Consider the following 26,348-nt stretch of genomic DNA (forward strand, 5'->3'; position numbering starts at 1 on the left):
AATGTACGACTGAGACCGGACGAGCGCGCGTGATGGGACGATGACGAGACCCTCGCATCTCGCGTGGGCCTTGGCCAAAGATCGGTCTGATTTCGGGGCTTGACGGCGAGATTGGGGCAGTATTGGGATGAGATTCCTCTCTTCGCGATGGCACGAGGGACATGCACGATCAGATTCGATAGGGGGGTGCGCCTCCCCTTCATTCTTCCGATGCTCCATCCCACCCACTGGCGTCAGGGGAACACCCTGGGGATCGGACATAGATCCGCCGCCGATCGATTGGCGGTTGGATTGGGGGCTACTTGCCTGAATGCGGGATGAAGCCTGGAGCACGCGCCGGAGGAGATGGGATGACACCTGCTTTGACAGATACGTGTCAACCGCTGGATGTGGACATTTCTGACGTGGCTGTAAGGATGGCATTGCTCGTGCAACTTTCTTGTGTTCCTTTTTTTTGTTGGCGTGGTAAGAAAACAGCGTGGCTGGGGAGGGAAAGCGATTGCGACGCATTCCCTCTCACAAACTGTAAAGATACATAGAAAACCGGGGGGGTTATGAAGGGGGCCGCCGCCGGCTTCAGGTGATGATACCCTCTCTCCTCCCCCCCCCCCATGTACGATCGATCAATAATTCCCAGCAAATCAATATTTCCCATGTACCTGTAACCACTCATCTCTGGCGCCATTCCACCCCCCCAGTGCATGGTCCATGGCTGCGAGTCCAAACTCTGCTCCGCGTTGGCGCCGTTATCGCATTCATCTACGTTTGCAGATGGCGCGATTTCGCCGTATCCCTGCTCGACGACATCACGACTTTGCGGGCCTGTCCTTGTCCATGGTCGGCGCCGCATCGCGACATGGCGTCTCGTCCTGCCATCGCCTAGTCTCGCAACACCAACCCCCAATCTGCTCCCGCGAAGCCAAAACGTTTCCCGAACCCGCCGGGACGCGCCATCCACTGCTGGCGGATATTCCCCCCTTCGGTAGATCGCCCAACAAGCCCGTCCCCTTCTTCTTCTCCCGGGCTTCGGTGGCATCCCTCGCCCAGGGACCGACCCGGGGGGCCAATGAAGTGCGGAGGCGCCCCGCATACCCAACGGCCCGCTCATCCTTCATCTCTCTCTCTCTCTCTCTCTCTCTCTCTTTCTACCAGTCGTCCCCAGCATCTGGTCAGCGGGAGGCAGTGCGCCCCGGGCGTCGCTCACCGCTGCGGAGCAAAGGGACCGAACGAACAACGACACCTCCACTGCACGGATGGCGGCGGCGGCGTCTGCGAGGCAGCGGAAATCACGTATACAGACGTACCATGCGCCCGGCACACACACACACACACACACACACAGGCTATCAGAGATTTGGGGGCCGCTCGCTAAGACCGAACCACCCGTCCGTGAGAGAAATACTCGGCTAAACCTCGTGCGTGCATGCGATGCAGGCAGGGCCGTAGGAAAACGGGCGCTCGGCTAACGCAGCCAGATAGAATGCGCGGCATGAGGACCCCTCTTCACGCGCGAGGTGGTCGAGGTGATGATGGCAGGGGAGGGGCATAAATGGTTTTCCTTTGGTAGAAATGGTTTTGGGGAGGGGAGGGGAGGGGGGGGGCGTCCCGCTCCAGTACGGATACCGTGTACTCTCCATGTACAGGCCTCCTCCCCATCCACGAGATTAGCTTTTTCTCGTTGAACAACAGACAACCTTAGCCCCATTTTCCTGCAGAATCTCTCGGCGCCCCAATCCACAGCTACCTACCTAGACACCATCCAGAAAGCAAAAGAAACCACTCTACAACGATCAGGGTGTTTCGTGTCGGCAAATGCCAGAGGTATCGCCATGTACCATATCCCTTTGTCTGTCTCTCCCCCACGACGCTGCTGCATGCACGCCAAAGTCAGAATGCAGAGTAAAGGAGAGGAGGAGGAGGGGGGGCTGGTCACTTCGGCCGTCACGGCAACTAGAGATCTTCGCTGCACCAGTCGTCGCTTTTGTCCGGACGTACAGTACGAATGTGACAACTCGTTTTCACCTAAAGTCGTACGAGGAGCATCCGTGCTCTTTCGCAGGACACCTTATCCAATACAGACACGAGGGAGAGAGAGGGTCTCCTCCCAACGAAAAAGAGTCGCAATTCGAAAAAGCATCATGATGCAACAGTGAGCAGCGGACTACCGGTAGGTCAACTGCGACTCTGGCGTTGCGGTCCGCCGCGGATAGGTTGTGCAAATGTCCCTGCGCTCTGAGACGAACGTGTGCCCCGTGCAGCGGGCAACGCCGCAAAGTGGCGGACAGAGGGACGAATGGCCTGTCTTTAAATCACAAAAGGTCACCAAGGGGTCGAGATTAGGCGACCAAAAAGCCAAAAGGCATCGCAGTGTGAGGTGAGGGCGTAACCGGCGCAGCTTGTATTGTGTTGCGGGAATTCCTCCAATGCCTGCCGTGATAGCGTCCGATCTAGCATTCGTTCATGCCTCCTGTGACTATGCCCTGGAGGCCTCGCTGAAAAGCCCATCAGATAATGATGGCCATGTGTGCAAAAAATCAAATCGGACACTGTCCGAGCCTCCCACCCCGAGATGTTCCCTGCCTGCCCCATTACCCAAAAAGTCTGAATTGGACCAGACACTCAAAGAGCCGACCGCCCGAGTACAGTAAGAAACGCCGCGATGCGAGCATCGACTTGTAGAAATGAAAAGCCCAAAGACAACACCAAACCACCCGCCCACGCTCAACCAACGCGCAAGCCCATGCTAGGGCGGCGACCCTACCGGAATGCAGACCCGAGCGAGAGTCGTCCACCCAGCTGTGCCCCCTCTCATGTCTAGGCCCCCGAGCAGCGTCTGTTGCCTTTGTCGCTTTGCGTTTCCAATGCGTGAAGAAATCTTGATGCGAATTGGGGCCCTGTACATCATGTCGCCTCCGTTGCATGTCTCGTCCGAGAACTCCAACAACACAATTGCCTGCCCAGATAGATAACAAAAAAGAAGCGAGAGGAAAATAGCGACAGAATACAACACGCGAATGATACCAACAGGAAAACAATAAAGATCTGAGCACCGAGAAAATGCCAACGACGTGCAAAGACAAGGTCGAGAGTCACCTCGGCCCGCTCAGGTGCACAGGAAATCAAGCCCCAGTCTTCTGGCCACGCTTTGCCAGTCCCAAACGGAGAGCCAGTCACCGAAATCCATCAGGTGCCATACTTCTTCAAGGACCTCGAGAACCCGGTCGCAATTGCGAAGACCAGTGTAGCCCCGGACGGACCGGACGATGGCGCGGACTCGCTCTTGCTGCGCGGGGTCGAAGCATGTGGTGCCGATGACCAAGCTGGGCATTAGCAGTAGAGTGAGTGCAGGGTCTGACGGCTTGAAGCCCTCCATGATAGCCAGAGACTCTTCGACCGCCGAGGTAATGCGGTTGTCGTGCTGAGGCGGACGGCGGATTGGGGGCGGAGACGCCGGCCGTTGCTCGTCAATGACGGCGCAGCTGGAGGAGCCGGCATCGGATTCGTGCATCGAGCTTGTCCTCGACGGCCCGCGGGAGCTCGGCTCGCGCTTCAGTTGCATTGACGAGGGGAACCCGCCCGCTGTGGTGGGGCGGAGGCCAGGGGACGAGGCACAGCTCGTAGCGGTGGAAGGCCGAGAGATCTGTGAATGACGCCGGGAGGAAGATGAAGATATGGAGGTGGCAACAGAGGTCGCCACAGAGAAGACGGAGGGTCGTCTCTGGGGGGATGTAGGGGGGTAAATAGTACGGAATAGATGCAGGAACATCATGTGCTTGTAGACCAGACCGACCCGGTGCCGGCTATCGCCGGGCGGCCAAGCGGGCATCCATTGTTCGATGGCTTCTTGAATCTCCTGTGCCTGATACAGGATGTGATATGTCACGACCGTCTCGGAGCCTCTGTAAATGTTCTCCCTGATGGTGTTTCGGATGGTTGTAATATGGCAGAGATACTGGAATAGCCCGTCGGCAACGCCCAAGAGCCGGGGCGAGTCAAGGGGAACTAGGGCAGCCCACTCTTCCGAAGCTAGACGTGGGCAGTTGTTTGTGGGATGCCACAGGAGTTCATCTGCGTAAATGTGGTATTGGAAGAATTCGGTGATGAAGGCTAGGAAGACGGGGTCCTCTGGGGGCGTCTCCTGGATAAGCCGCTTGTAGCCACCAAGATGAACTCGGTGGGCGCCATGTGGCTCACCCTCGATCAATGTGGTGACAACCAGGCACAGGATCTGCGCGTAACGTGCGGAAAGGATCGTCTTCCGGTCGACACCATCTTCCTCGCCGGTGCGGTTCATGTCGGCGTACAACGTCTTCATCGCCTGCTCTTCGTGATATGCCGATCTGGCCTGCAGCGCTTCTCTGTTGGTTGTCGGGTTCCTCTCCAAAAGTTTCGCACCGTACGGTGTATCAAAGTCAATGTGTTTACTGCTCATGGCGAGGATGGAGTGCATCACGCCCTGGTGAAGGTTTGCCAAAGGCAGGATAATGTCCTTGAATGCATTCTTGGCCTCCCCTTCGACAGTGAGGACGTTGCTGAGGTGGACTCCGTAATGTCGCCAGAAGATCTTGTCTTCGACTGTGTCGACACCGTTGAACAGGGGCTGCATGGTGAAGACGAGAGACTCCTCGTCTCCATGGTGGTCTTTTGATAAGGTTAGACATCATTCGGCACATCCTTTTGGGGCAAGTACTTACCAGTTGTTGCCTTTTCTTTGCCGCTTCTCCACAGCTTCTTTTCATGATAGCCCTCGCATACGACGGCGTTCTTCTCGCAGTTCATGCCTATCGAGGAGTCAGACACGCCTACGCTGTACGTCGGACGCAACACCTACATCTCGGCTTTGCCTCGTCGCACTTCTTCTTTCGTCTTCGGCAGGTAATGCACCCTGTCTTGGACCGGCCCTTGGTAACTTTGCTCGCGTTAATAATGGGCGCCGCAGGGTGCTTGCGAGGTCGTCCTCGGGGGCGTTTCTGTTTCGTCTGGCTCGCGGGTGAGATCAAAGAAGCTTGTGCTGGCGTCAAAGGAGCCTCCTTCACATCGTCCAGCTTGAAGTCGTCGTCCAAAGGTTCGAGTTTGGGTACGGTAAGGATGTCGTCCGAGTCCTGTTCCCACACAATGTCGTTGTCAGCGTCGTCCCCGTCAAAGGTCTCAGCGTGGCCGGTGCTCCAGGAATCAGTGCAAGATGAAGATGCGGAGTGTACCATTGTCGGAGCGCAGGATGGGTCCATGTTTGGGATGTCCATGCCGGTGCTGACGGGAGAGAGCGGACCAGTGTGGGAGTTGGAAAAGTTGGTAGAGGCCATCCAAGCGGCTGTCGCTTGGGCAGCGGGTGAGTGTGGAAGGAGCATATCGTCTTGCATGCTGTCGTCGTGCATGTTGTCGTCTGATGAGTTGCTGTGATTATCCGACCACGAAAGTTCCCCTTCGTCCGACACCATTGATAAAGCAGTGGAATCCATGGCTCGTCACTAGCGAGACCATGCCAATAGGGAAGGGTCAAAACGGAGGTGGTTGTGCCCAGTCGAAGATACCGGTCGGTGAAGAAGAAGTGGCAATCGGGTTTCGGCGGTTAGGCTGTCGATCAAATATCAAGGTCGGAATCCATAGAACAGGATGCCAACGAGCTAGAAGTGGAGCAACGGGCGACAATAATCCTTTGAGTTGACTGATCAATGTTGAGCTGGATAGAGGACGACGAGGAGCAAGCAGAGGTTCGTCGGAGATCAGGTCTGTGACGGGCGGCTCAAGAAGAAGGGGAAAAGGCTGATCGCTGGAGAGCCGACGCAGAATGGAGGGGCTGAGATGGGTGGAGAGATGATCGCTGGGTCTTATTTGGAAAGCAGCTTGGCCCGTCAACACGAAGTGGGAAAGGAAGGAGGGTCGTTGGACGACGACGACACGACATGGAGCCAGCCGCTTCGAGGGGCGGGATATGCACATACATATCTGCAGATAGCTGCGCTGTTAGTGGGCAGGACGTCGGGACATCGACAGGGCTTGGAGGTGAGAGCGAGCGAAGACGTGCAGAGAATCGATGTTTCTCCCACACACGCACTAAAGGGTCCCCTAGCACCCTAGCTCCCCACATGCAAGGTGTACATGGTACACCACACCACCTACGAATTGGGGGGAGTCTTGTTTCCCATACGATGGGCGGATAAGGACAGACGGTGTGGGAGTGTGGGATGTGAGGTGAGGTCTCATGTCGCACCTCTGCCAAGACCAGGACGGAGGGGTGTTTGGTGCTGGCCGGGCCAGGCTACTCGCTCCTCCTCCGCCCCCCAGAACAGACTGCACCTAGGTACCTGTGCCGTCGGTGCTGTGGGCCAGAGGATGGCAATAATAGAGCCCGGTGGCTGTCGTATATCGGAAATGGGAGCAGAGCCACGACGGAGTTGCTGTCAGCTTGGCCGTCGTCGATGGTGGATGGCATGTGGGTTTAGGCTCTTCTTGGCAGTATCTCTCCACTCTCGGTGCAGTAGTACGGAACGATCAACTGCGGTGCGCTCGGTTGTTTTTTTCGTTGGTTTTTCTTGAGCATTGCAGGCGACCATGACGAGAACGGCGAAAGAGAGACAAGGAAAGAAACCATGATGGGTGGTGCATCTTGCCGTTTGTCCCTGTTTGCTCCTCTCTCACATCTCTTTGGTCCTCCTCGTCCTGCTCCTTGACTCTTCTGGGGGGGAGGTCTCTCAGCATCCATCAGCCCTGGTCGTTGCTAGCGTGGTGTGTCCTCCCACCCCTGCCATTGTAAGCTAAGCGGGTGGTAAGTACTCTCAAGTACTGAGGGTCGCTACCCGCTCGACAACATCCCCACGATGGCTCAGGGTGTCTTGATTCGCCGTCGTAGAATTTCTGGTGTCGTTGGCAAGGGCCCAGCTTGGCCAAAATACGGACTGTGCGCACACCCTCGAATCCAAGGCATGCTCGACCGAGCGCTGCGGTGCGGGGACTCCACCGCGACGCAGATATGAGTACGGTTATTGTCGAGTAAGGATGAGAGCAAGAGAGAGAGAGAGAGAGAAAGAGAGAAAGAGAGAAAGAGAGAGAAAGAGAGAAAGAGAGAGAGAGAGAGAGAGAGAGAGGAGAGCGGCTTGCTGAGAGGCCTGGACAGTGAATGGGCCTTGGTAATTGAGGGACAACGATGGCGCGATGCAGAGATGAGCAATGGCCGATCGTCAAGCCGCGACTCATGAGTCGTGCTCCAGGGAAAGTAGACGGGCCTGTTGGCCAGCAGTAGAATGAAGCTGTTGCGCCAATGTGCAGGGGTGGATGGACTGGTGTCGCGGCGTCTCTCAATGAGTTGAGGTGAAGAGAACTGACCGGGACTGTGCAAGACAAGGAGGTTGCATCGTAGGAGATCGCGTCGCGTCCTGTCGAGAAAGTGTGGGGGAAAGAGGGGAGTCATGGCGGAACTCGGAGATGGGCATCGGGGCTTCAGCGCTCATCGCATCGTCTTGTTTCTGAATGCTTGTTGGTCATCATCGGAACGGAGCAGGCTCCAGTCAAACCGTTCGGCTCACGGTAGCCAAGTGTGCTCCATTTCGGGCACAGAACGAGTCAACGTCGGCCGGTACTTGGTTGTGGGCATTGGAACGGTGGTGCGCATCAAAGGTCGGCTGTACCATGATATCATGGTGGGTAGAGAGACGGAGGGTCTTGCTTCTAAGGCCTGTCACTGCATATGCAAGAAGCTGGATTGGGAAGGACAAGTGCCTTTAGTGTCTTTGACCAGAGTCAAGAGACGGGCAGCGTGTGTCTGCATCCTCTGTGGGCGAAGTGGCAGAAGCCAGGCAATGTACCTAGCCCGGCTGGCGATGTGAGCGGAAACCATGGACAGTGGGTGGGATGGTGCCGCATGGGATGTGCGATGGCCGGGCATGGACGTCCAGTCACAGGCTCCGCGGATCTCTGTTCTCGCCGTTGCCTCGTGCCAAATGTCGCCTCGTGGAAAGAGAGAGGATAAGAAAAAGGAAGGGGGATAATGGGAGACCGCGAGCGACTTGATTTGATGCGATGCACCCAGCGACGTACCTACTGTGCAGATACTCAGTAGGGTAGTTTGCGGATACAGTCGTTGATCCATAGCATGGTAGGAGCCAACCACGGCGAGGCCAGCTGGTTAGTCAGAAAAGGTGTCGCAAGTGCCTGGGCTCTGCAGAGCTGGTTCAAGCCTTTGGGCAGAGACACATGGCCGGCGTGGTGGAGTCGAGTAATGCGTGAGAGGAGAGGTGCATCGCGATGCGAACAATCCCCATCTGACTGGTCGACTCAAGGGCAGGATTCGCCTCATTGAAACCTGAAACTTGTGGAATTGGTTGTCTATCTTTTTCTCTTTCTTTCTGGTCTTCCCACTGCGCTGTCACCGCGTCGTGCCGAGTTGTCACTGCAATGCGGAGGCGGCGCGCTGGGCCGGCTTGCATTTGCATGTCGTCTGGGCTGGGATTGAGAGGCGTCGTCGAGGTCGTTGTGTTCGAAAGTCGATGCCGAGCCATTGTACTGGGATGAGCGCCGTCGGCACGACGCTACCGATGGGTCATGGATGGCTTGCTTTGATGGGCTATGCGTCGTCCTGTCTCCTCCCGCTCGCCTCACATCTGTCTCCGGCCGATGTACAAGAGTCGGGATCGCATGATGTGCGGGACTTCAGGGTTCGGAGGCACCGGGAGCAACGGGAGAAGGTCGACATGACGGTCGGCGGCCAGTGTGTCATTAGGGCGAGGATTTAGCGAGTTCGGTGCTGCGCGGCGGTGGCTGTCGACGCTGGGAGCCTCGATGGGTTTGTGTGCGTCACCCGTACGGTGACGTGAGGTGAAGAGAGGTGAGGTAAAGATAGGTACAGCGGGCCTCGAGCATGACCCTGTGCCGAAGGATCCAATGCACCTGTAAACTCTAAAGAGGGACCGATTGATTGCCCGACGGAATGCCTGATGGGTTGAATCCATTTGTCGAAATCGGAGATTTGCAATCAACTCGTTGCCATGTGTATGCTGGCTGCAGTGGTGTTGCTGCGGCTGCGGCTGCGGCTGGCTGGGATTCTGTGGCACCGTCGGCTGTTGCCCGGTTTGCTCCCAGACAAGCAAAGATGAAGACGACGACGACGACGACGACGACGACGACGGATCGTAGTTCCTATTTGGCATGTTCCATCATCCATGCAATCAATCGCCTTTGCTGACTCGGCTTGAATGAGGCAACGAGGAAACATGCACACTGGACAGAGAATCCCCCCCGCGTGTTTTTCCCTCCCTCTCCCTCTCCTTCCCTCTTCCTGTCTCTGGTTGTGTCTCTGTCTGGAGAGCCTGACGATGAGAGAAAGTCGCACCTGTCTACCTTGGAGAGGCTGGTTTCCACAATGGTGCGTGCTCTGCCCCCCATCGTCCCGGTCTTTCCATGCGCCTTCCATTGGTCCAACAACCCAGCGGTTGAAGAAAGTGCATCGTGCCCGCGCCTTCCTAGGACACTAGGACAGCTGTGGCCCAATCCACAAACCGTGCATCCCAAGTAGAAGGAGCCCTGGTGAAAGGACGGGAAGCTGCGACAGGCTCCTTCGTATTTCAGCGCTCTCGTGTCTTGCTCGCCTGTGACCTTTTTGCTACGGTCGTGGTTGTAGCCCGATCTAACGGCAAACGCTGCGTTCTTGGCACAAGAGAGGGAGAGAGAGAGACAGAGAGACAGAGAGAGGCAACATCCGGTCGCAAGGTTCCCATAACGTGCGACCCCTTCCGTCCCGTTCCGTCTTGTCAACGTCAACGCCAACGTCGACATCGTCCATGTTCCGCTGTGCACTGTGCACGCAGCAGACTCGGCTGCTACCTACTTTGACACTTTAGCAACATCAGGCCCACTATCAGCCGCTGTAGATAGATCCACTGACAATCAGAGGGCCGCTAAGCCCAGGACAGAACGACCACCTCTGGAAGGAAGGGGGTCCCTGCGCACTGTGGAGGTGCTGCTGCCAGGACCCTTGGTTCCTTTCATCTTTCAAATCATCCTGCTTTCCCATTCCCTCCTACCTAAGCTTCCTCCGAGGGTGCGGATTTGGAACACACAGGTACTCTCAGGTGGTACAGCACGCCACACTAGGTAAGGTAGGCACGCAGGCAGGCAGGCATGTTGGGTACGTACTCCGAACATCCGTCAGTTCAAGTCGCAAGTGATCCGAACTCGATTCTCCTCCCGTTCCATCGCTGGGCATTCGTTTCCTTTTGGGGCCATGCGCCGTCGGAGAAAACTCCGTTCCGTACCTGACTCTCCGATATCTCATCAACCACATATAGTCTCGAATCTTGGGGCTGATGACTTCCAGCTTCCTCGCACTAGCTGTGGGAGGGAAGCACTTCGCTAAGCTCGGATTCATTACACAGACCTAGACTACTACGAGGGTATCTCGTTTTTTTCGTCTCTAGCCCAATTCCCCCCCAAAGGACCTTTACGAAGAAGCCCAGTTCTCTTTATCAACCCCATGCTGTGTTGCCTACCAGCGTTACAAAGGAGGAGAGAGAGAAAGACTGCATCACCGCCGCCGCCATGCCATGTAGCTCCCTCCATCATTGTCAGTTATCAAAACGACCGACAATCTCTTCGGAATCCCTTCGGGCTCGGCCTCCACCCTGACGGCATGGCGTCCCTTTTTAGTCTTGCCAAACGGTTTGAGACCAAGCCCTGCGCTCTCGTGTGCATTTCGCTTTTGGCGGTGGCCCCATCTCGACCAACGGCCATTGACCGAGATTCGATGCTCCAGGACTTTGCCCAGACATGCGCCGGCGATTGTCGGACCGGATGGTCCCTGGCCCCTGAGGGCTCTTCCAATTCCACCCGGGCTTGTGGGACACCATGAATCCACCGCTGACTCCTGTTTGCAGTTCACCACGAGTACCTAATTCACCTCCCCGATCCCCAAACATAGTCGCCTTTATGCGCCGATGTTGGGGTTTCAAGTCAGACCGAACCGCTTTTCATCATACTACTCGCCGTTTCAACCCTCGGCGGATCATGACGGTGTCTGCCTTTGACTGCCATTCTTCGAATCTCCATCAACCACGACAAGGCCGCGTGTGCTCGAATCTTCGCAACCCCGTTCGTCTTTGTGCCATCGGCCGCCGTTGGCATATCTGTCCCGCCCACCGCCGATCCAGCAGATCTTGGTCTCTTTGGGTTCTGCCTTCTTGGCTACTGCCTCGGCCGAAGCTGAGCTTCCCCGGCTATTTTGTGGCTTCCCATTCGGCGGTTGAGCACACTCCCAGGCCTAGATGAGCAAGCGGCTGAGGCATCTTCAGTCAGCAATGGTCACTTTAACGGTGCTCCAGTTTGACGAGCCTGAGAGGCCCTCACTCGCGGGCCATATCCGGATAAGCCATTGCCCGCCCACTTCGGCACCAGCCGGTGCTTTTCATCCGCACTCCGAATCATCCAAGGGGGACCGGGCTTGCATGCGGCGTGTCACGGATTGATTCTGACGCGTTGCTTTTTTTTGGTGGTCCACCAACCACCATTCAGAAAGAACGTCTTCGGCCCGCCTCATTGGGGGTTTTCGACCCGGCACTAACTGTGATCCCAACATTGCCGGCATGCATCAAACACTACAAGATGGACTGTCGAGATTCCCCATTTCAGAATAATGCGTTCTTCCGCAGTAATGAACGCATTGCTCATTCACACAGAACGCCCGCTTTTACCGTTCGAAATCACATGCAGTTTTGACACGGCATCAGCCACGAGTCTCGTAGGCGACAAGGTTGGCTAGCCTCTCTTGGAGCAGCGTGACTGGAGAAATCCAACAGAGAGTCAATTCACGACAGTAGAACGCATGGCACGGCTTGCGACTCTCTGGATCTCCTTGATCAGAAGCAGGTAGTCCAATCAGTGTCATTCACCCGCTCTCGGCAAAATGCTAACGTCGAACCGCATTGTGCGCCGAGCCGTCTGTTTTAAAGCCTAAGCGGGGAGGGATCGCATCGGCAGCGGTCCTTTCTTGATCCTGAGCGTGATCCCAGGTCCGGCTCTGGTCTGATTGCAGGCACCAGGTGCCGGTGCCATTGCGCCCCCACGCCCAAGTTATTGAACTTTGCTCCCAGACTTTCTTGTTTGTTGGGATGACCCAGCAACTGCACAATTCTGGTAAGAGCTTGTAAATGTCAAACTTCCTGCCAATGTCCATTTCCCCGAGCATCGGTGCGTAGCGGCCACCCTCAATCACCAAGCTGTGAGGGGGCGAAACTCCAGCGTTTCTTGGTCACTGTGCGAGCCCAGACATCCATCTGCCATCCGCTAGTCTCCCGCTAATCTTTTGGGTTGCAAAGCGAACCAACTAGTCAATGCTCATCAAGGTTGCAGACCTATAGTTAATCGTCCACAGCCTGGCATTTCCAACGCACCGGCGGTTCCCATGCTCATGAACGCCACACAGCTTTAGGCATAGTCACAAAATTTCTGCAAGAGTTGTCAAAAGCTTGGGTCTGAGTACGCCGCGACTATTGACCTCTCATGTGAGCACAACAAATCAGATCGCGCATATCACAGTCAACGGTGGTGATATGTCTTGCCAGTATCCAAACAAAAGTTGCGTTGCACTCACCGTTGTCGGGCACAAGCGTAGCACAAGCGTCGATGCATCTCATCTTTGCTCACCTCTGCACATTAGATCTCAATCACACACCATATGAACTGGACGATCGTCTTATCATGATCTCTTCAGTTATCCTCGCGCCAACTCCCAATTATCCAAAGGTACATGTTAACTTACCATGACGGCCTGCCAAGCATCTATACCTATACCAGCGCCACACCTGGCACATGGACGGAATAGGTACCTATACCTATTTGTCCGGGGGTTGAGACGCGTGGCTGAGACATGCATGCAACTCATGCTGGAGGAGGGCCGGCGAGGGGCACCTCACAGACTTTGAGGTTTCCCCCGCCCGTTGTAATCTGATAGCGCGTTGTCGGGTTGCCTAACGTGGAATTCCAGCGCCTTGGGGTCCTTGTCACACAATGCCAGCTGGACTGACAGCCGCAGGCTCCCTCAACCCAGTTCAGGTTGGCCAATGATGTACATCTCACAGCGATGATGAGCTTTGTGGATGGCGCTGATTGAAACCATGGAGCGGAGTTTCGCCCCAAGCCCTCAGTCCTAGCGCATCCCGACTTCTCGTCACATATCACATACTGCATTCAAATATAACAGGGTCAACCAAACGGAACTAGAGCAGGACGGAGTAAGCCCAATGGTATCAACACACTGAGTGTGGTTAGGGACAAGGCCAACCACCCGTCAACTCGGCATTGCTTCTTTTGTTGGGTTAACCGTAAACGCCGAGGGAAAAACGTGCCAGCCGCCAACGCGGGGCCTGTGCGAACGCAAGCAACGAAGACCCCCGACGGTAGTGAATCTGGCCGCTCGGGCGCAAGGCTTGGCGCGTTGTCGGATCTGGCTACTTCCCGTCACCATTTTGACTTTCGAGACGGTGCGTGCCGTCGATGGTTGTTCTCCACAGACTTTGATCACCATCAGTGCGTAATCGGCAAAAGCCCGCCTGTCCACCTTTCAACTTGGATGTTGCGCGGTATGGATCATGCTTGGTTGCTCGCTCGCTCAAATCTCGATACTGTCTTCGTTCTATTCTCCGATGCTACGTTGGCTGTGGCATTCCAAGGCTCAACTGCAGGGCAAGCGTTGCAGGTGGTGCAGCGAAGGGGGCTGTCTGTGCAGCCACCCCGCAACTATCAATGTCCAAGGGAAGAGGGGGAAATTTGGCCCATGCAATCAACTTCGGCTCGTACATCGTATGCCCCCAGCATGGACCACCAAAAGACATTCATGCTGCCAAAGACACGGAGAATAGAGCTATTGGAGAGCCCCCGTTGCAACCTCAGCCGGGCTCGCAGCGGGACCGCACTCTCCATCTTCCTCCACGGAGTACGGAGACAGGGGAGGTGCTATGCTACTTTTATTACCGTCTACCTTGGACCCATGGTCCAATAGCACGATCCCGGGCTATGCCTGTCATGACCAAGACAGTCTAACTTGGCATCGTTAGCGGGGAGCTCGAGAAGCAATCACGAATACTTGGGGATACTTTGCAACACCTCCACCAACGGCTTGGCGCAGCCATCCATTCATTGGTGCGCATTGGACTCGTTTGCGACTCACCTTCCTTGCCCTTGGCGTCTTGGGTGAGCAGACTTGGGTTGTGGGGTCCTATTCCTCATTCCTGTCCGGCAGGCAGATGATCATGGTTCGCTGCTCCTCCTCCTCGCGACTCCATCCTTAAGCGAAAGGGGTCCTCAAAGAGGACCTGAGACCCTCCAGACCGCTGCAGAGCCCGCTGCAGACTCGGGGATTTTCGCAGGGAATCGTCTAGTGGATGATTCATCAGAAGTAGCCTTCGCGACAATTGCTTCATATGCTCAGCCAACCCGTGCCATAGCACTATGTAGACAAGAGGCCCGAAGCAGATGGGTCCGACGCCCCGCCTCCTGCTCTCGTCATTCCATCTCACCATCACCACCGTTGTCACCGTGGCACCACGGCGAGACCAGGACAGACGGTCTCCACACGACTCATGAGAGATCACCGGCACCACCTATGCCTAATGCCTGGCCACACCGCGAACTCGCCCTCTTTTGCACGCATCGCGGCCACCGACTGCGTCAGGTTCCTTGTTGCTGGTGACTTATTCCGCGTGCTCGGCATCTCCCACGTACTGAACGGCGGCGCAGGACAGCGCTCCCTCCCGCAAGACGTCTGATGCCTCAGAGTTCAGACGCGACATCACACCGCCAAATGGCGCGCAGCACGTTCCTGGGCCACTGGTTTCTATGAAGGACGGAGAGATGCCAATCTAGCGGAAACACCGTCCGATCTAATCCCCGTCGGGGCACGCGAGCTGCCGTCGTGACCGAGATCGAAACAAACCTTGAACCAGCTCCAAACGCACGGAGTAGCAAAGTTCTTTTGGTGGGCACCAGCCATCTTTCAGCTTGCATCGACCCACGGCCCTTCGTGGCATCCTTTCGTCACCTCTTCGCTCCCGCAAGTGTCGGACGATTTGAAAGATCGGGTTGTCCTTGATCGAGCCAACGCCTCTTCCAGTAAGGCGCCGGGCGGACGACCATAGGCCTCCATCTTCTCCGACGGCCTAATTGCAGCACAGACCTTGGCCATCATAAGCTCCGCTTCGGGAGCAATTCGCAAAGCTCGAGGGCCGGGGGTTGGAACATCAATCAGCTGGACCACCCAAAAGATATGATTCAGGCCGAGTTAGCCAACCACCTCCTCCAGCGCCTGATTGCTTACCTTCATGTTCTCATCGACGAGCAGTCCCGTTAGATCGACGAGTAGCGTACGCCTCCAGGAGAAACAAGGCGCAGGCATCAAACTCTGGGCAAGTCATTTTGACAGTGGTGTCGCGGAAAGGGTTGACCTGGCGGGAAAAGGCGGTGTCTGGGTCGTCTGGTTCCAGAAACCCGAACACGTTGGTTTCGCAGCAGGGAACAAGCCAGCTCCAGACTCCTGGCAAATGTTCCCTCCCTTGATAAACGCGTGGACCACATCTCATCCACGCCTGGCTCCACCAATGTGAACAACCAAACGTCCACGTAATGGCCGTGGCGGACAAGAGCACCAGACGCAACCCACGATGCAGTTTTCGGCATCGCCTCACACACCTGAACATGCCTTTTCAGCTTGACATGTGCGGTGAAGGCCTCATCTTGATCTCCTTGGGGCTTTCCAATTAGGTCCTGGAGGTGTCTGCCTAAGAGCGCCTCGTACCCATCGCCGTGTCTACGTTAGTTCTAGCCCCGTTAGTGAAGGGGGTGTCCAAGAAACTAGCATCCCGTTAGTTCCCAGTGCCCAAACCTGCTTCGGAAGCTGCCTCACCGCGGTGTTCCCGTCATCGTTACCAGACCATAAATCTTGGAGACATGCGTAAGTCGCTGACGGAAAGTCGCCGAATTCCTTTCTGTAGATGCCCTTCTGCCCAACATGTCGACATATGTCCTATCCACATTGCGCAGCATGCGGCAGATCTCCCGCGGCCTACAGGATCTAATCTAGATTGCGTGGACCCACTGCCAGTTGACCGACTTGTCTGCTGTATCGTCAAACCTCCGCCCTGGTGCCTGGACGCCCGACGGTAGGTTCGCCATTCTGCATGAGCGATGACAGTTGAAGCATGCCAGATGCACATGCCGAGGCGATTGGGCTGAAGTACGAGGTTTGCGGAGCCGGGTCTATCAAATCGCTAGAGGGTGATCTTCGACGCGACGGTCGCAACGGACGCGCGACGAACGTGCGGCGGCCGCCAGACGGTAGCACACCTGGCATCGGGGCGTCGTTGACATGACAAAGACCCCGTCCAAGCCCGTCCTCCTTCGAGCTTTGGGGATTCCAATACCTGCACATGCTCTGCACATGGCCGGCCGGTGGGGTAATGGCCGATGTAACGACTAGTGGCGGCCGTCCCTAGCCAAAAGCCCAGAGAAAGATACGGTCCCCATACAACCTTTCATCCGAATATATGCATGATGATGGGCCTGCCGGCTACCCCCTCATGTGATGGGGGGGCAATGGGGGCGCTTCGCTTGCGACTCTTTGCCAGACTGAGATTAATGTAAGCGTCGTGCCACCCGCTCAGATGCGCCCTCCAACTGGGACAGGTCGATCTAGCCGCAATGCAGATTGTGCCATGAACGGTCTCTTGGCTCTCCCTTTCACACCGGCTCATCCATGTTCCGACTCCAAACAAGGAGCATACAGACTGCCAAGTACAAGTCGCTCGTACAGTTACAGAGTGTTCTTCTGACGATGCCGAACTGGCCATCGCTTTGCAACGTCATCGATATGACCACAAGTCGATACGGTTGAGATCCCCCCTCGTGCTGATCCAATTTTTATGGAAAGCAAACGACGCCGGCGCGCAATCTATCCAACGTAACCAGACACCACGTTCTATCTAGACTGGCTGACAGAAACCGGCGTACTGGAGGGCGGGCCGCCCGTCATCTCTGAAGAGCCTGGCGAATGAAAACGTGGGAAGTGCCGGCCACTGATCCGACGATGAGCCTGGCCTGGCCCTAATGTGGCAACGTACTACCCAGCGGTGGCGCATTCCTGTCATGGATCAATCCAGTCACCCGTCCACTTGACCTGGCAGGTGATCTATAGTCAGCACGCTTTGACGGCGTAGCCTGTCCCTGGTTTCCTAGGTCCACGTCCCATCCGGCGATACTCCCACTCGCTCCGAAACCTCCCAGCGAACATGCTAGTCCAAGTAACAGCCAATGCTACCCTGCACCACGGAAGGCTTATCATGAGCCTCATCTTACTTGCTTCTCCCCATACCCTGTAACGCCATATCTCTCTCCAGAATGGTTTTGGTAAGGCGATGGCATTGATCAAGGCAACGCTGTCTTGAGGTACATGTGACAAGTGAAGCAGCTACCGTGGTCTGGCGCTCCTTCGTGCCTCTCCTTTGACTTTCCATCCTCCTATGCCTTGTTGTAACCGGACCGTAGCTTGCTGTTTCGCAATAGCATGTGCCGTACTGTCTACAGCCCTTTTCGATACACCCAGGCATGTCTATGACCCGTTGTACTCCCCGGTCCAAGATGAAGACTTCGAGTTTACCGTATGATTTTGCAGGTTGCAACTTCTCCCATTGATCTCTAGTACCGGAGTTCACTCCATCGGCCTGTAAATTTGGATCTACGGTTCAACAATATCGCCCTAAATATGATGACCCCTTTTTTGGTTCTGGGTGTGCCTAACTCATCGCTCTCAGTTGGTAACAATTACAAGCACAGCGTAGGAAGGACTGTGTTACAAAACATAGCCAATCAACCCTGTCATACTTCGTGTACTAACCAAAGCTGTCTAATTGATGGCTTGGTTCAACCGCTCTTGCTGGTTTGAGACTCTGGGGCTGCTATGAAAGCTGCAGAACACTGTCTTTATAATCGAGCCTGATTTAGACTATTGACTTTTCCTCACTACCTCGGCTTAGACATGATCAGCCCACTTGGAGGCTCATTATCATGACTTCCTGGACAGGTCTCTCAGCAGAGCATGTGTACGAAATTACGAAATGGCGCCCTATCATTCTGTTCAAATGGAATGGTTGTGTTTTCAGGGGTGAACATTTAGCACTGAGTCGAAGATAAATGAGCATGAGGGTTGTTCTTCAAGTCGATAACAGAGAACCGGAATGTCTCAGCTTCTAGCCCCTATTCAAGGGCTATATATTGTTATACTTTCAGTCGAATTTGAAGGCAAGCGTGTTATCGCTACGAAATGCTTGGGGGATGTATGAGAAGACCGAGTTAATAAACCCTCTGGGTTGCCGAAGAAAGTCAAGGGCTACATTGTGGCTGGCTGGGATAGTTGTTAATTGAAGCTGTCAATTCCCCGACCCAGCAAGCATGTATCACGGGGTTTGCTCAGCATACGCAGACGACTGTGGTTAGTTCACGTAAAAGTCCTTCTACTACAACATGATGCCGATCTATACTTTCTCGAAGTTCAACCTCCAAGACAGATTGAAAGTTGCAACAATTCGGAAATTACTTAGTTCGCAGTCATGGAAAGCAGTAGCGCTGCTGTTGCACATTTGAGTCTCGGATTCCAGAGGCCGGGTGGTCATCATATTTGCAGTGGCCTAAATCCTTTGGCTTACATCAAAACGATCTCGCTGCTGAACTCCAAGAACCTGGTTCATCAAACTCCAATGAGTCACATGTAACAATCTCTGGCGCCTTCAAGGATATTGAATACCTGGGTCTACCCATCTTCAACCCATCGGAGGGGTACGTCAAGATATACATGTTTACATGTGAATAGTAAACTTTTGAACAATTCGTCATTTATGTCAATGAATAGATGACTCTATGCGATGTCTACAAAATGGCTAAACTTTTCGATAACTGCTTGCTAGTAGCATTTCTTCAGGTCCGTCAGATGAAGAGCATATCTTCGCCTCATATCCGGACGAGCAGTCCAGGATGCGCCAAGCCTTGGGGCCACTGACTAATCTGAAGGATGCTCATGCCGCTCTCCTTTGGGTGAGTGGTTAAAGGACAGAGTCTCTGAACCTCACCACTCACATGAACTCCCAGCGGATGCCATAGAGCGAACGCGCTGTAGGAAGCGATAAATGATGTCCATGTCTTCATTGTCACTGCTTTCTCCCCACTTGGCACTAATTTCACCGAGTAATCGGCGAAATCTCCTTCCATAGCGCACCCTATATCTTCAATGCTTGGGAGAGCGGATGAAGCTCAGTGCTCAATTACGTACAATCAAAAAATTCGACCACAGAGATCTCCCAATTCGCAGGGGAAACCCGAAAATTGCAGGGTCTGATGGAGTTGCTCCTTGCCCGATGTGCCCGTTCCCTCGATCCACAGTACGCCGGCCTGGTCGGAGACTTTCCGCTTCCGACCAAGATAGGATGTCGTGAACCTAAGTTCTAGGACGAGACAGTGCCGCAGGTGGCTGAGCCAGCCACTTCAAAAACGATTCGTGCCACTAAGTAACCTGTATAAGACAATGGCTCGTCTCGTAGATAGCTTGTAAGTCAAACACTTTTTTACCTCCAAGGTGCGGATCAAGGACTTCACCACATAGGACGAATGCAATAAAATTATCTTCGTATGAAATAGTTGCCGCAGTAATGGAGTGTAGATGTTGATAATGCATCCTCCCAAAACTGGTGCAATACCTGGGTGGCCCTACTTCTCTGATATGTAGCTTGCGAAGCTTCATTTGCACAGATCTTAGCGTCGAATGTACACTGAAGAGCAGGTGCGCGCGAGGACTCATGATCTATCCCAAGTCCCGAAGTCTTGTGTTTCGATTCGGTTCATCGAGACCAGATTCCCTCAAGCCATTACGGATACTAGTATTGGAACTGCTCACATAGCGACTGACCCTCATACTGTTCGCCACCCTCGACACCGCCTACAATCGTCCCAGTCATTCTCTTGTAGGTGTTAGTCGACAATTGAATGTTCTCCCTGGTGAAATTGGCAACAAACGAGCTACCCCCATCAAGGTCGTAGCGAATAGTATAGCCTGACGGCGCAGCCAACTTAGGGTACGGGGGATACTCGCTGTTGTCTCCCCATGGCCTGACGATAACCGACTTTGGCTGGCAACTTTGGGACAAAATCTTGCCATCCTTGGTGATCCATGACGAGAAGTGCTCCTTTCCGTCCTGTGTCAGAGTGTCGAACCAGACGAGCGAGTATGGACCAAGGCGTGCGTGGCCCCAATACCAAGTGTCGAAAGTGTCACTCAGAATAGTGGAGCCCCAATTTTTGTCGTGATAGCCATTGCCCGTGAACCTGAGCGAACTTCCTGCGATAGTGAAATCTGCGGTTGCAACGGCGTCGGGCACTGCGTTGGACCAGTACACATTAGGGATGATTTCTTGGGACATGCCTGGTCTGTTTATATCGCAGGGGTAATGAGGAGGGGACAACTAGCATTGTTAGGGATCAGTCAGGGCAACGAACTTTTGGTCTCATACCGATCTAAGATTGAGCGTGCCATTGACGCCAATTGCTGGGTTGTTGACGGTGACGGTATACTCAGGGCTGTCATGCTCTAGGCTAGTTCCCGCAAAGGACGCACCAGCGCCGTTCCAGATGGAGAAGATCCCGTTGTTGTTGTCGTTTTCGACGGTCGTACCTCCAGTTGCATCAACAGCGGTCACGAAGGTGGTACCGTTAGCAAGGACTCCCGAGATCTGGACACTAAGCGGACCGCCAGGGTTGCCCAAACTGCTGGGACCGGAGTTGTAGAAGACGATAGTGAGCGATTCGTTCTTTGAGGTTGTGGAGACTGCGTCAAAGTACCACCTGCACGATGTTAACTTGAACTGATCTGATATATTAGGCTTGGACTCCTACCAATCGAATGTCGTGTCGTTGACGCCGGGCTTCAACTTTGGCCCGTCGAGATTGCCTGCTTGGGATATGATTTCCGCGGTCGAGGTACCGTTGACTAACTGGAACGGTATAAAAGTACGTGTAGCATCGCTAACTGATCGTCCCTGTGCCCAAATGGCACCGAGCAAGCATACGCAAAGTGTTGAGACATGCATTTTGCAATGCGAGGCTTAAGTTTCCGAGGAGGCTTGCAGGATGGTGAATGTACACAAGTGCGTCCATCCGGACTTGGCATGCAGAGAATGTTCCAGGTTTTTGTGATTCTAATTAAGCTTTCAGGGTCGTCACTTTCAGATTATGACATGTGGAGCAACAATTTAAAACTAATGTCATGACCCTAGCACTCTTCGCCACGTCTCTTATCTCATATAACGCTAGAGGGTATTGGTCCCAATAATTAGTGAGAATTAAAACTTTACTGTAGCATTCTCGATCGGGATACTTTGAACCAGCAAAGCTTCCTATAGTAAAAGCACGGGGATACAAAGATATTCGTATCAGCTCCACCACGCGCTCCGTCCGCGTTCTTGGCTGATATTGTGGTTTGGTCGCGCTTGGTGTACGAAACTTTTTCAAGCGCCCTACTTCACAGTCCAGAGCCGGGCATTTATTGAGGAGAATATACCATCCGGTGTACTAGTCTCCCTCCGGTTCAAGTCCCATAGAGCCACGTTTTTGCTAAGGGCGGGGTGAAATCAATCACATTGCCCGAAAATACCCGGAAACACTTGTCCAATCGAATACTTAGGCATCGGGCTTTTTAGATTACAAAATGGACATTTCAGGTCTTGGCAGAAATAGGGCCTCATGGCACTTGATGGGACACTCGAAGATGGCGCAAAGACCACCACCACAGAATGCGGTTCTAAATAATATACCCATTATCGATGTAACCCGAGCTCATCTTCATTACACTACTCTTCTAAAATCTCGTGACCATAGAACGACGGGTGGTTCGTCCGCATCGGAACAACTTTGTGACTTGAAATACACAGATAGATCTTGTCGTCTTCCTTGCTATGCTGCCATGACTATGCTGACTGCCCTTTTACTGATAAACAGGCGACCAGCACCTAAAACGTGTGTTTGAGAAGAGCGGAAATGAGACATGGGCACTCAAATCCCATTTTCTGGCAAAAGCAATCTACTATACGTGTTCAAAAGTTGTTTCTACCTGGCCCTTGGCCTTCGAAAAACCGGTGGGAAGAACACATCCAACCGAGTCCGCTGTCAGAACATAGGGCTGTTGTTATGGTGATGCTGACTTGATAAATTAAAGGCGGCGTCGCCGAGACTATAGCAACCGTTTCTATTTCTATCGAGATCACATATGTAGGTACGAGTTTTATGGCAGTAGTCTGTACTCATTTGTGAACGTATACGCTAAGGCTTGCCGTTGATAAAAGTGCGGGGATGGTTGGAGTACGGTACGCAATCAGGTCCGAGTCCAGTCTTGGGAGATGTTGATGTTTAAACTTGTGATGAAGCGTGTCTCTGGAACACTGTGGTGGAAGGTAGACTAAGAGAATAAAACAGGTTGAAGGTGGTAGAAAGGACATGGTGTAATTATTGATGAATCTCATTCATGGTCATCTTCGAGCTATTAGAGTTATCTGAGGAGGCCAAACAATCCCTCATTTTAGTCGCTCTCTTTAAAACGCCATAAACGCTCGTAACTCGTTGAAAGAAATATGATCCAGCATGCAGCCATTTACTGAGACTATCATTAGCGTTCGAAGCTGAATTAGAAGAACCCTTGCCATGGTACGCCATTTAGGGGCCTTAGTGTTTTCTAAGAAATATATGCATCCTAGTTATCAGTCCACTCTAAGCATCAATGCCCCAACAATCCTGCGTTATCACGAAAGGCTCTGTAATAGTTCGATGAAAAGGTGCGTGTTGTCCATTGATCAAGTTAAGCTTGCTCATCACGATCTGTATCGTCGTTGGCCCTGGTCAAGGCCGCTTATCTAATTGCAAAGTGAAAAAAGTCAGAAGAAATTCAGGTAACCCAGTGCGGCCCCGATTACCCCAACCCATTCCAGTATGATGCGGGATACTGGGTGTGACAAGCCATAAAGACATTCGAATGCTATGTGGAAGAACCAGCATCTTTGAAACATTGTCGATAGCACTTTGATATAATCGTGACTAGTTAACCGGTGACCTATGATTTTCACAAGTTTTCAAGCCAAAGTAGTATTTTAGACTGCTTCACTGTGGCGTTTGTAGTCGTATGATGAGGTATAAAAGAAAGAAACACTATTACAACAATAGTCAGTCATACCTGCCGAACCCAATCGTGCCTTAGTCCTCAATCTACCTTCAATTCAATTGAACTGGCTGGTTTTATTGTAATTGCGGATCACTATTGCACCTTGACTATGTTATGTTAACGTCATGGTCCTCGTTTGAATAGGCTACTCTGGTCCCTCAGTCATCAGAGCCGGATTACATAATCCGAGCTGTCGCAGTTGAAGAATATAAGTCCCGGAACGAGCTTTGGGTGGTTTCATGGGAGTGGCTTCGCACGTCCGGCATCTTTTGCATCACGAGGATTCAGATGCACGTAATGTGTTAAGTGTCAGATTTTGGTAGCTAGATCTATCCCTGGTAATTCAAGCATCTTGTCTTTTTGGGTTAGCAGGCTGCTGTGAACACTCCTGAGACCTCACAGGTCTAGTTACCAAAACAGGCTAGCCTAGATATCACGTGCACATGACGCAGTTTGGTGTAAAAGGGCCGTGAGTCAGGGTCCCAGCATGGAATTGGGGTATGGTAAGGATAGCCCAATCAGTTGAAAACATGGATGTTGGTATTTTGACAGAGGCGCCAACACGGAGATTTTGACGTCAATGAAACAAATTCAAAAAAGAAGATTTCCAACCGGCAGGCGAGCAGCGGGCGATCCTTCGCAAGGAAAAGGTCCAGGATCTGTGGAATCGAAGTATGTAGAATCGAAGTCGGCGTCTGTGTGGTTTGTTGCCTTTCCTAGGACGCAATACTTAATTCTGGTTGCCGAGCGTAAGCAGCAATCGTGTATCTGGATTACGCAGGATTGCTTGCAGCGCCATTAAAACTCTTGTAACCTTTATATATTGCCCGTGACCCCCCCGACGGCGTTTATTATCGTGTCTTTCATCCCGGATCACAAACCTCGGTTTCATTCATTACACCTTCACACTATCGATCAGTTCAGCATGAATTACGCTCCTGCATCCTCTCAGCCATCTCAGACCGTCAACCGCAGCGCTCCTTTTCGTAACGCAAGAGCTCCAGCAAATCCCAGCTCTTTCGAAGCGCCGTGGCCGCGCGACGACGAAAAGACTGACCACCATGGTTTCGACTTACAAAAAAATGGCGTGAAAAGTCCTGACAGCCACAGCACCTCGTCGACCAAGTACAATGATATTCAATACCTGGAGTCTAACCAATCGTCTTTCGATGCACATGCGCATGCGCAAGCACAAGCAGGTGCTCTATATAGAGATGGCCAGCTCATTCTTCAGCCAGCTCCAACGCAGGACCCGCGGGATCCCCTCAACTTACCCATTTCACGGAAAATCCTAGGTTGCTTCTGCCTGTGTTGCTTCGGTGCGCTGGCAGCTGCAGCTGAATTGATTTTGGGCGCCATGTTACCAGTCTTCGCCCTTGAGTACTCCGGTCTCGATCCGAAAATCCTCAAGTCACTTACATCAGGTGGCGGACTTCCTGCTGGCACCGACCCTCTGAAGTACCTCTCGATGCTACCGAATGCACCGCCGATCTTCGAGATATACCTCCTGGCGTCGCTTCCTGTCTTGGTTATCGGATTATCCAACCTGGTACTGGTGCCAATGGCTATTTCTGTTGGTCGTCGACCAGTTGTCCTTTCTACCGGTGTACTTGCTATCGTCGGATGCGTTTGGGCCGGAAGCAGCCGGTCACTACCATCGCATTTGTTAGCTCGTTGCGTGCAGGCCGTTGGAGCTGGTACTGTCGAGAGTCTAGTCCCGTTTATCCTTCAGGATATGGTGTTCGTCCATCAGCGGAACTCCTGGATCTCTGGCGTATTTGCAGCCCAAGGCCTTATCATCATCATCCTCGGTGTGGCAGCTCCCCATATAATTATCGATTTAAGTTGGCGGTATATGTATTATATCACGGCTGCTGGTGCGGCGTTCTTTCTTATTGGCGTTTACTTCTTTATGCCTGAGACCAGATGGGACCGTACCCGTGCTGAAATGAGTAAGTACCAAAAACCACTACAGCTAAAGTCCCGGGTCAAGAATGAACTAACAGAGAGTATTACAGATGGCATTCCTCGTAATGAGACTGGCCATAAGCACGCCCCAAGGACTTTCCGATACGATATCGCTCTATTCCATGGCAAGATGCAATGGCGAAAGGGCTGGAATGCCTTTGTCGACACGCTTCGTACGTTCTTCTATCCGCAGATATTCTTCATTACTATGCTTAATAGCGTAATGATCGCCTGCGCATTTGCTGCTGGGTACACTGTTGCTCCTGCTCTTTTAACAGCACCGTGGTCGTAAGTAATTACATCTCCCTGCATGTGTGGAAGTTGGCTAATTTCTGTCGCTTGTAGATGGGACTTCATGTTACTTGGCCTCTGCTTGATGCCAATACTTGTTGCTGCCATCGCCGTTGCCCTAGTCACTGGAAAGGCTGCTGACTGGATGGCTAATCGTATCGCCAAGAAGCGGGGAGCCCGCCTCCCAGAGAACCAGCTTGTCAACCTTATCATCCCAACTCTCTGCGGTATCGTTGGTTCCGTTATCTTTGGCTTAGCGGGTTCCGATCAGAAAGACTACTCCTACTTTACGTTTCTTACCGGCCTCGGACTGATGGCTTTCGGCTTTTTAGGTGCTAATACTATAGGCGCCGTCTATGTCCTAGAGTGCTACCCTCATCTCGCCGGTCCAGCTTTGGTGAATGTCGCATCATTTCGATGCTTGCTCGCCTTTGTGTTGTCCTTCAAGATCTCAGACTGGGTCGTGGAGATGGGATATTTCCGTTCAATGATGATTTACACGGGATTGATTTCTGCTTTCGCTCTTTTCATTCCAGTGGTCTACGTTTTTGGTCCTGCGTGGAGAAAGAGATGGCCAGCTGAACACTTCGGCGACCATATGTAGGCTGGTTGGTGGATAAAAGGGTTTCGACATGTCATTATTCTATGAGATAACTCACAGTGTGTCCAATCGTGTGTATCCAGATATTGTCTGCAGGTACGGCAACAAACATTGTAAACATTTGAAATTCTTTGTTATTGAGGCATCCACTTGGGTACTTGGGAATTTTGATTCAATAGGACGTTTGTAACTTTTGATTTCTCACCTCAACTGACCATTGCCTCCAACGTCTTCGGGATGTGGTCAATGCATTGTCAATTA

General features: G+C 53.2%; 3 protein-coding genes across 3 annotated transcripts; 1 reads left to right on the forward strand and 2 right to left on the reverse strand.

Moving 5' to 3' along the window:
• Positions 1-3,103: 3,103 nt before the first annotated feature.
• On the reverse strand, positions 3,104-5,375 carry ColSpa_08934 (transcriptional regulatory protein moc3; the record flags this gene model as incomplete). The annotated part of the gene is made up of 3 exons (XM_049275146.1): positions 3,104-4,641; positions 4,695-4,781; positions 4,832-5,375. The coding sequence occupies 3 exons, from the start codon at positions 5,373-5,375 to the stop codon at positions 3,104-3,106; spliced, it is 2,169 nt and encodes a 722-aa protein (XP_049131103.1).
• A 14,523-nt stretch (positions 5,376-19,898) lies between these two features.
• Positions 19,899-21,107, reverse strand: ColSpa_08935 (tyrosinase ustQ; the record flags this gene model as incomplete). The annotated part of the gene is made up of 3 exons (XM_049275147.1): positions 19,899-20,483; positions 20,532-20,862; positions 20,914-21,107. 3 exons carry the CDS (start codon positions 21,105-21,107, stop codon positions 19,899-19,901), a joined length of 1,110 nt encoding a protein of 369 aa, XP_049131104.1.
• Positions 21,108-24,584: 3,477 nt separating this feature from the next.
• Positions 24,585-26,090, forward strand: ColSpa_08936 (putative MFS-type transporter; the record flags this gene model as incomplete). Its single annotated transcript, XM_049275148.1, has 3 exons — positions 24,585-25,179; positions 25,246-25,483; positions 25,541-26,090. 3 exons carry the CDS (start codon positions 24,585-24,587, stop codon positions 26,088-26,090), a joined length of 1,383 nt encoding a protein of 460 aa, XP_049131105.1.
• Positions 26,091-26,348: the final 258 nt, after the last annotated feature.

This window comes from Colletotrichum spaethianum, assembly GCF_022836535.1.
Source record: "Colletotrichum spaethianum MAFF 239500 DNA, contig25, whole genome shotgun sequence".
In the NCBI taxonomy this organism is placed as follows: Eukaryota; Fungi; Ascomycota; class Sordariomycetes; order Glomerellales; family Glomerellaceae; genus Colletotrichum; species Colletotrichum spaethianum.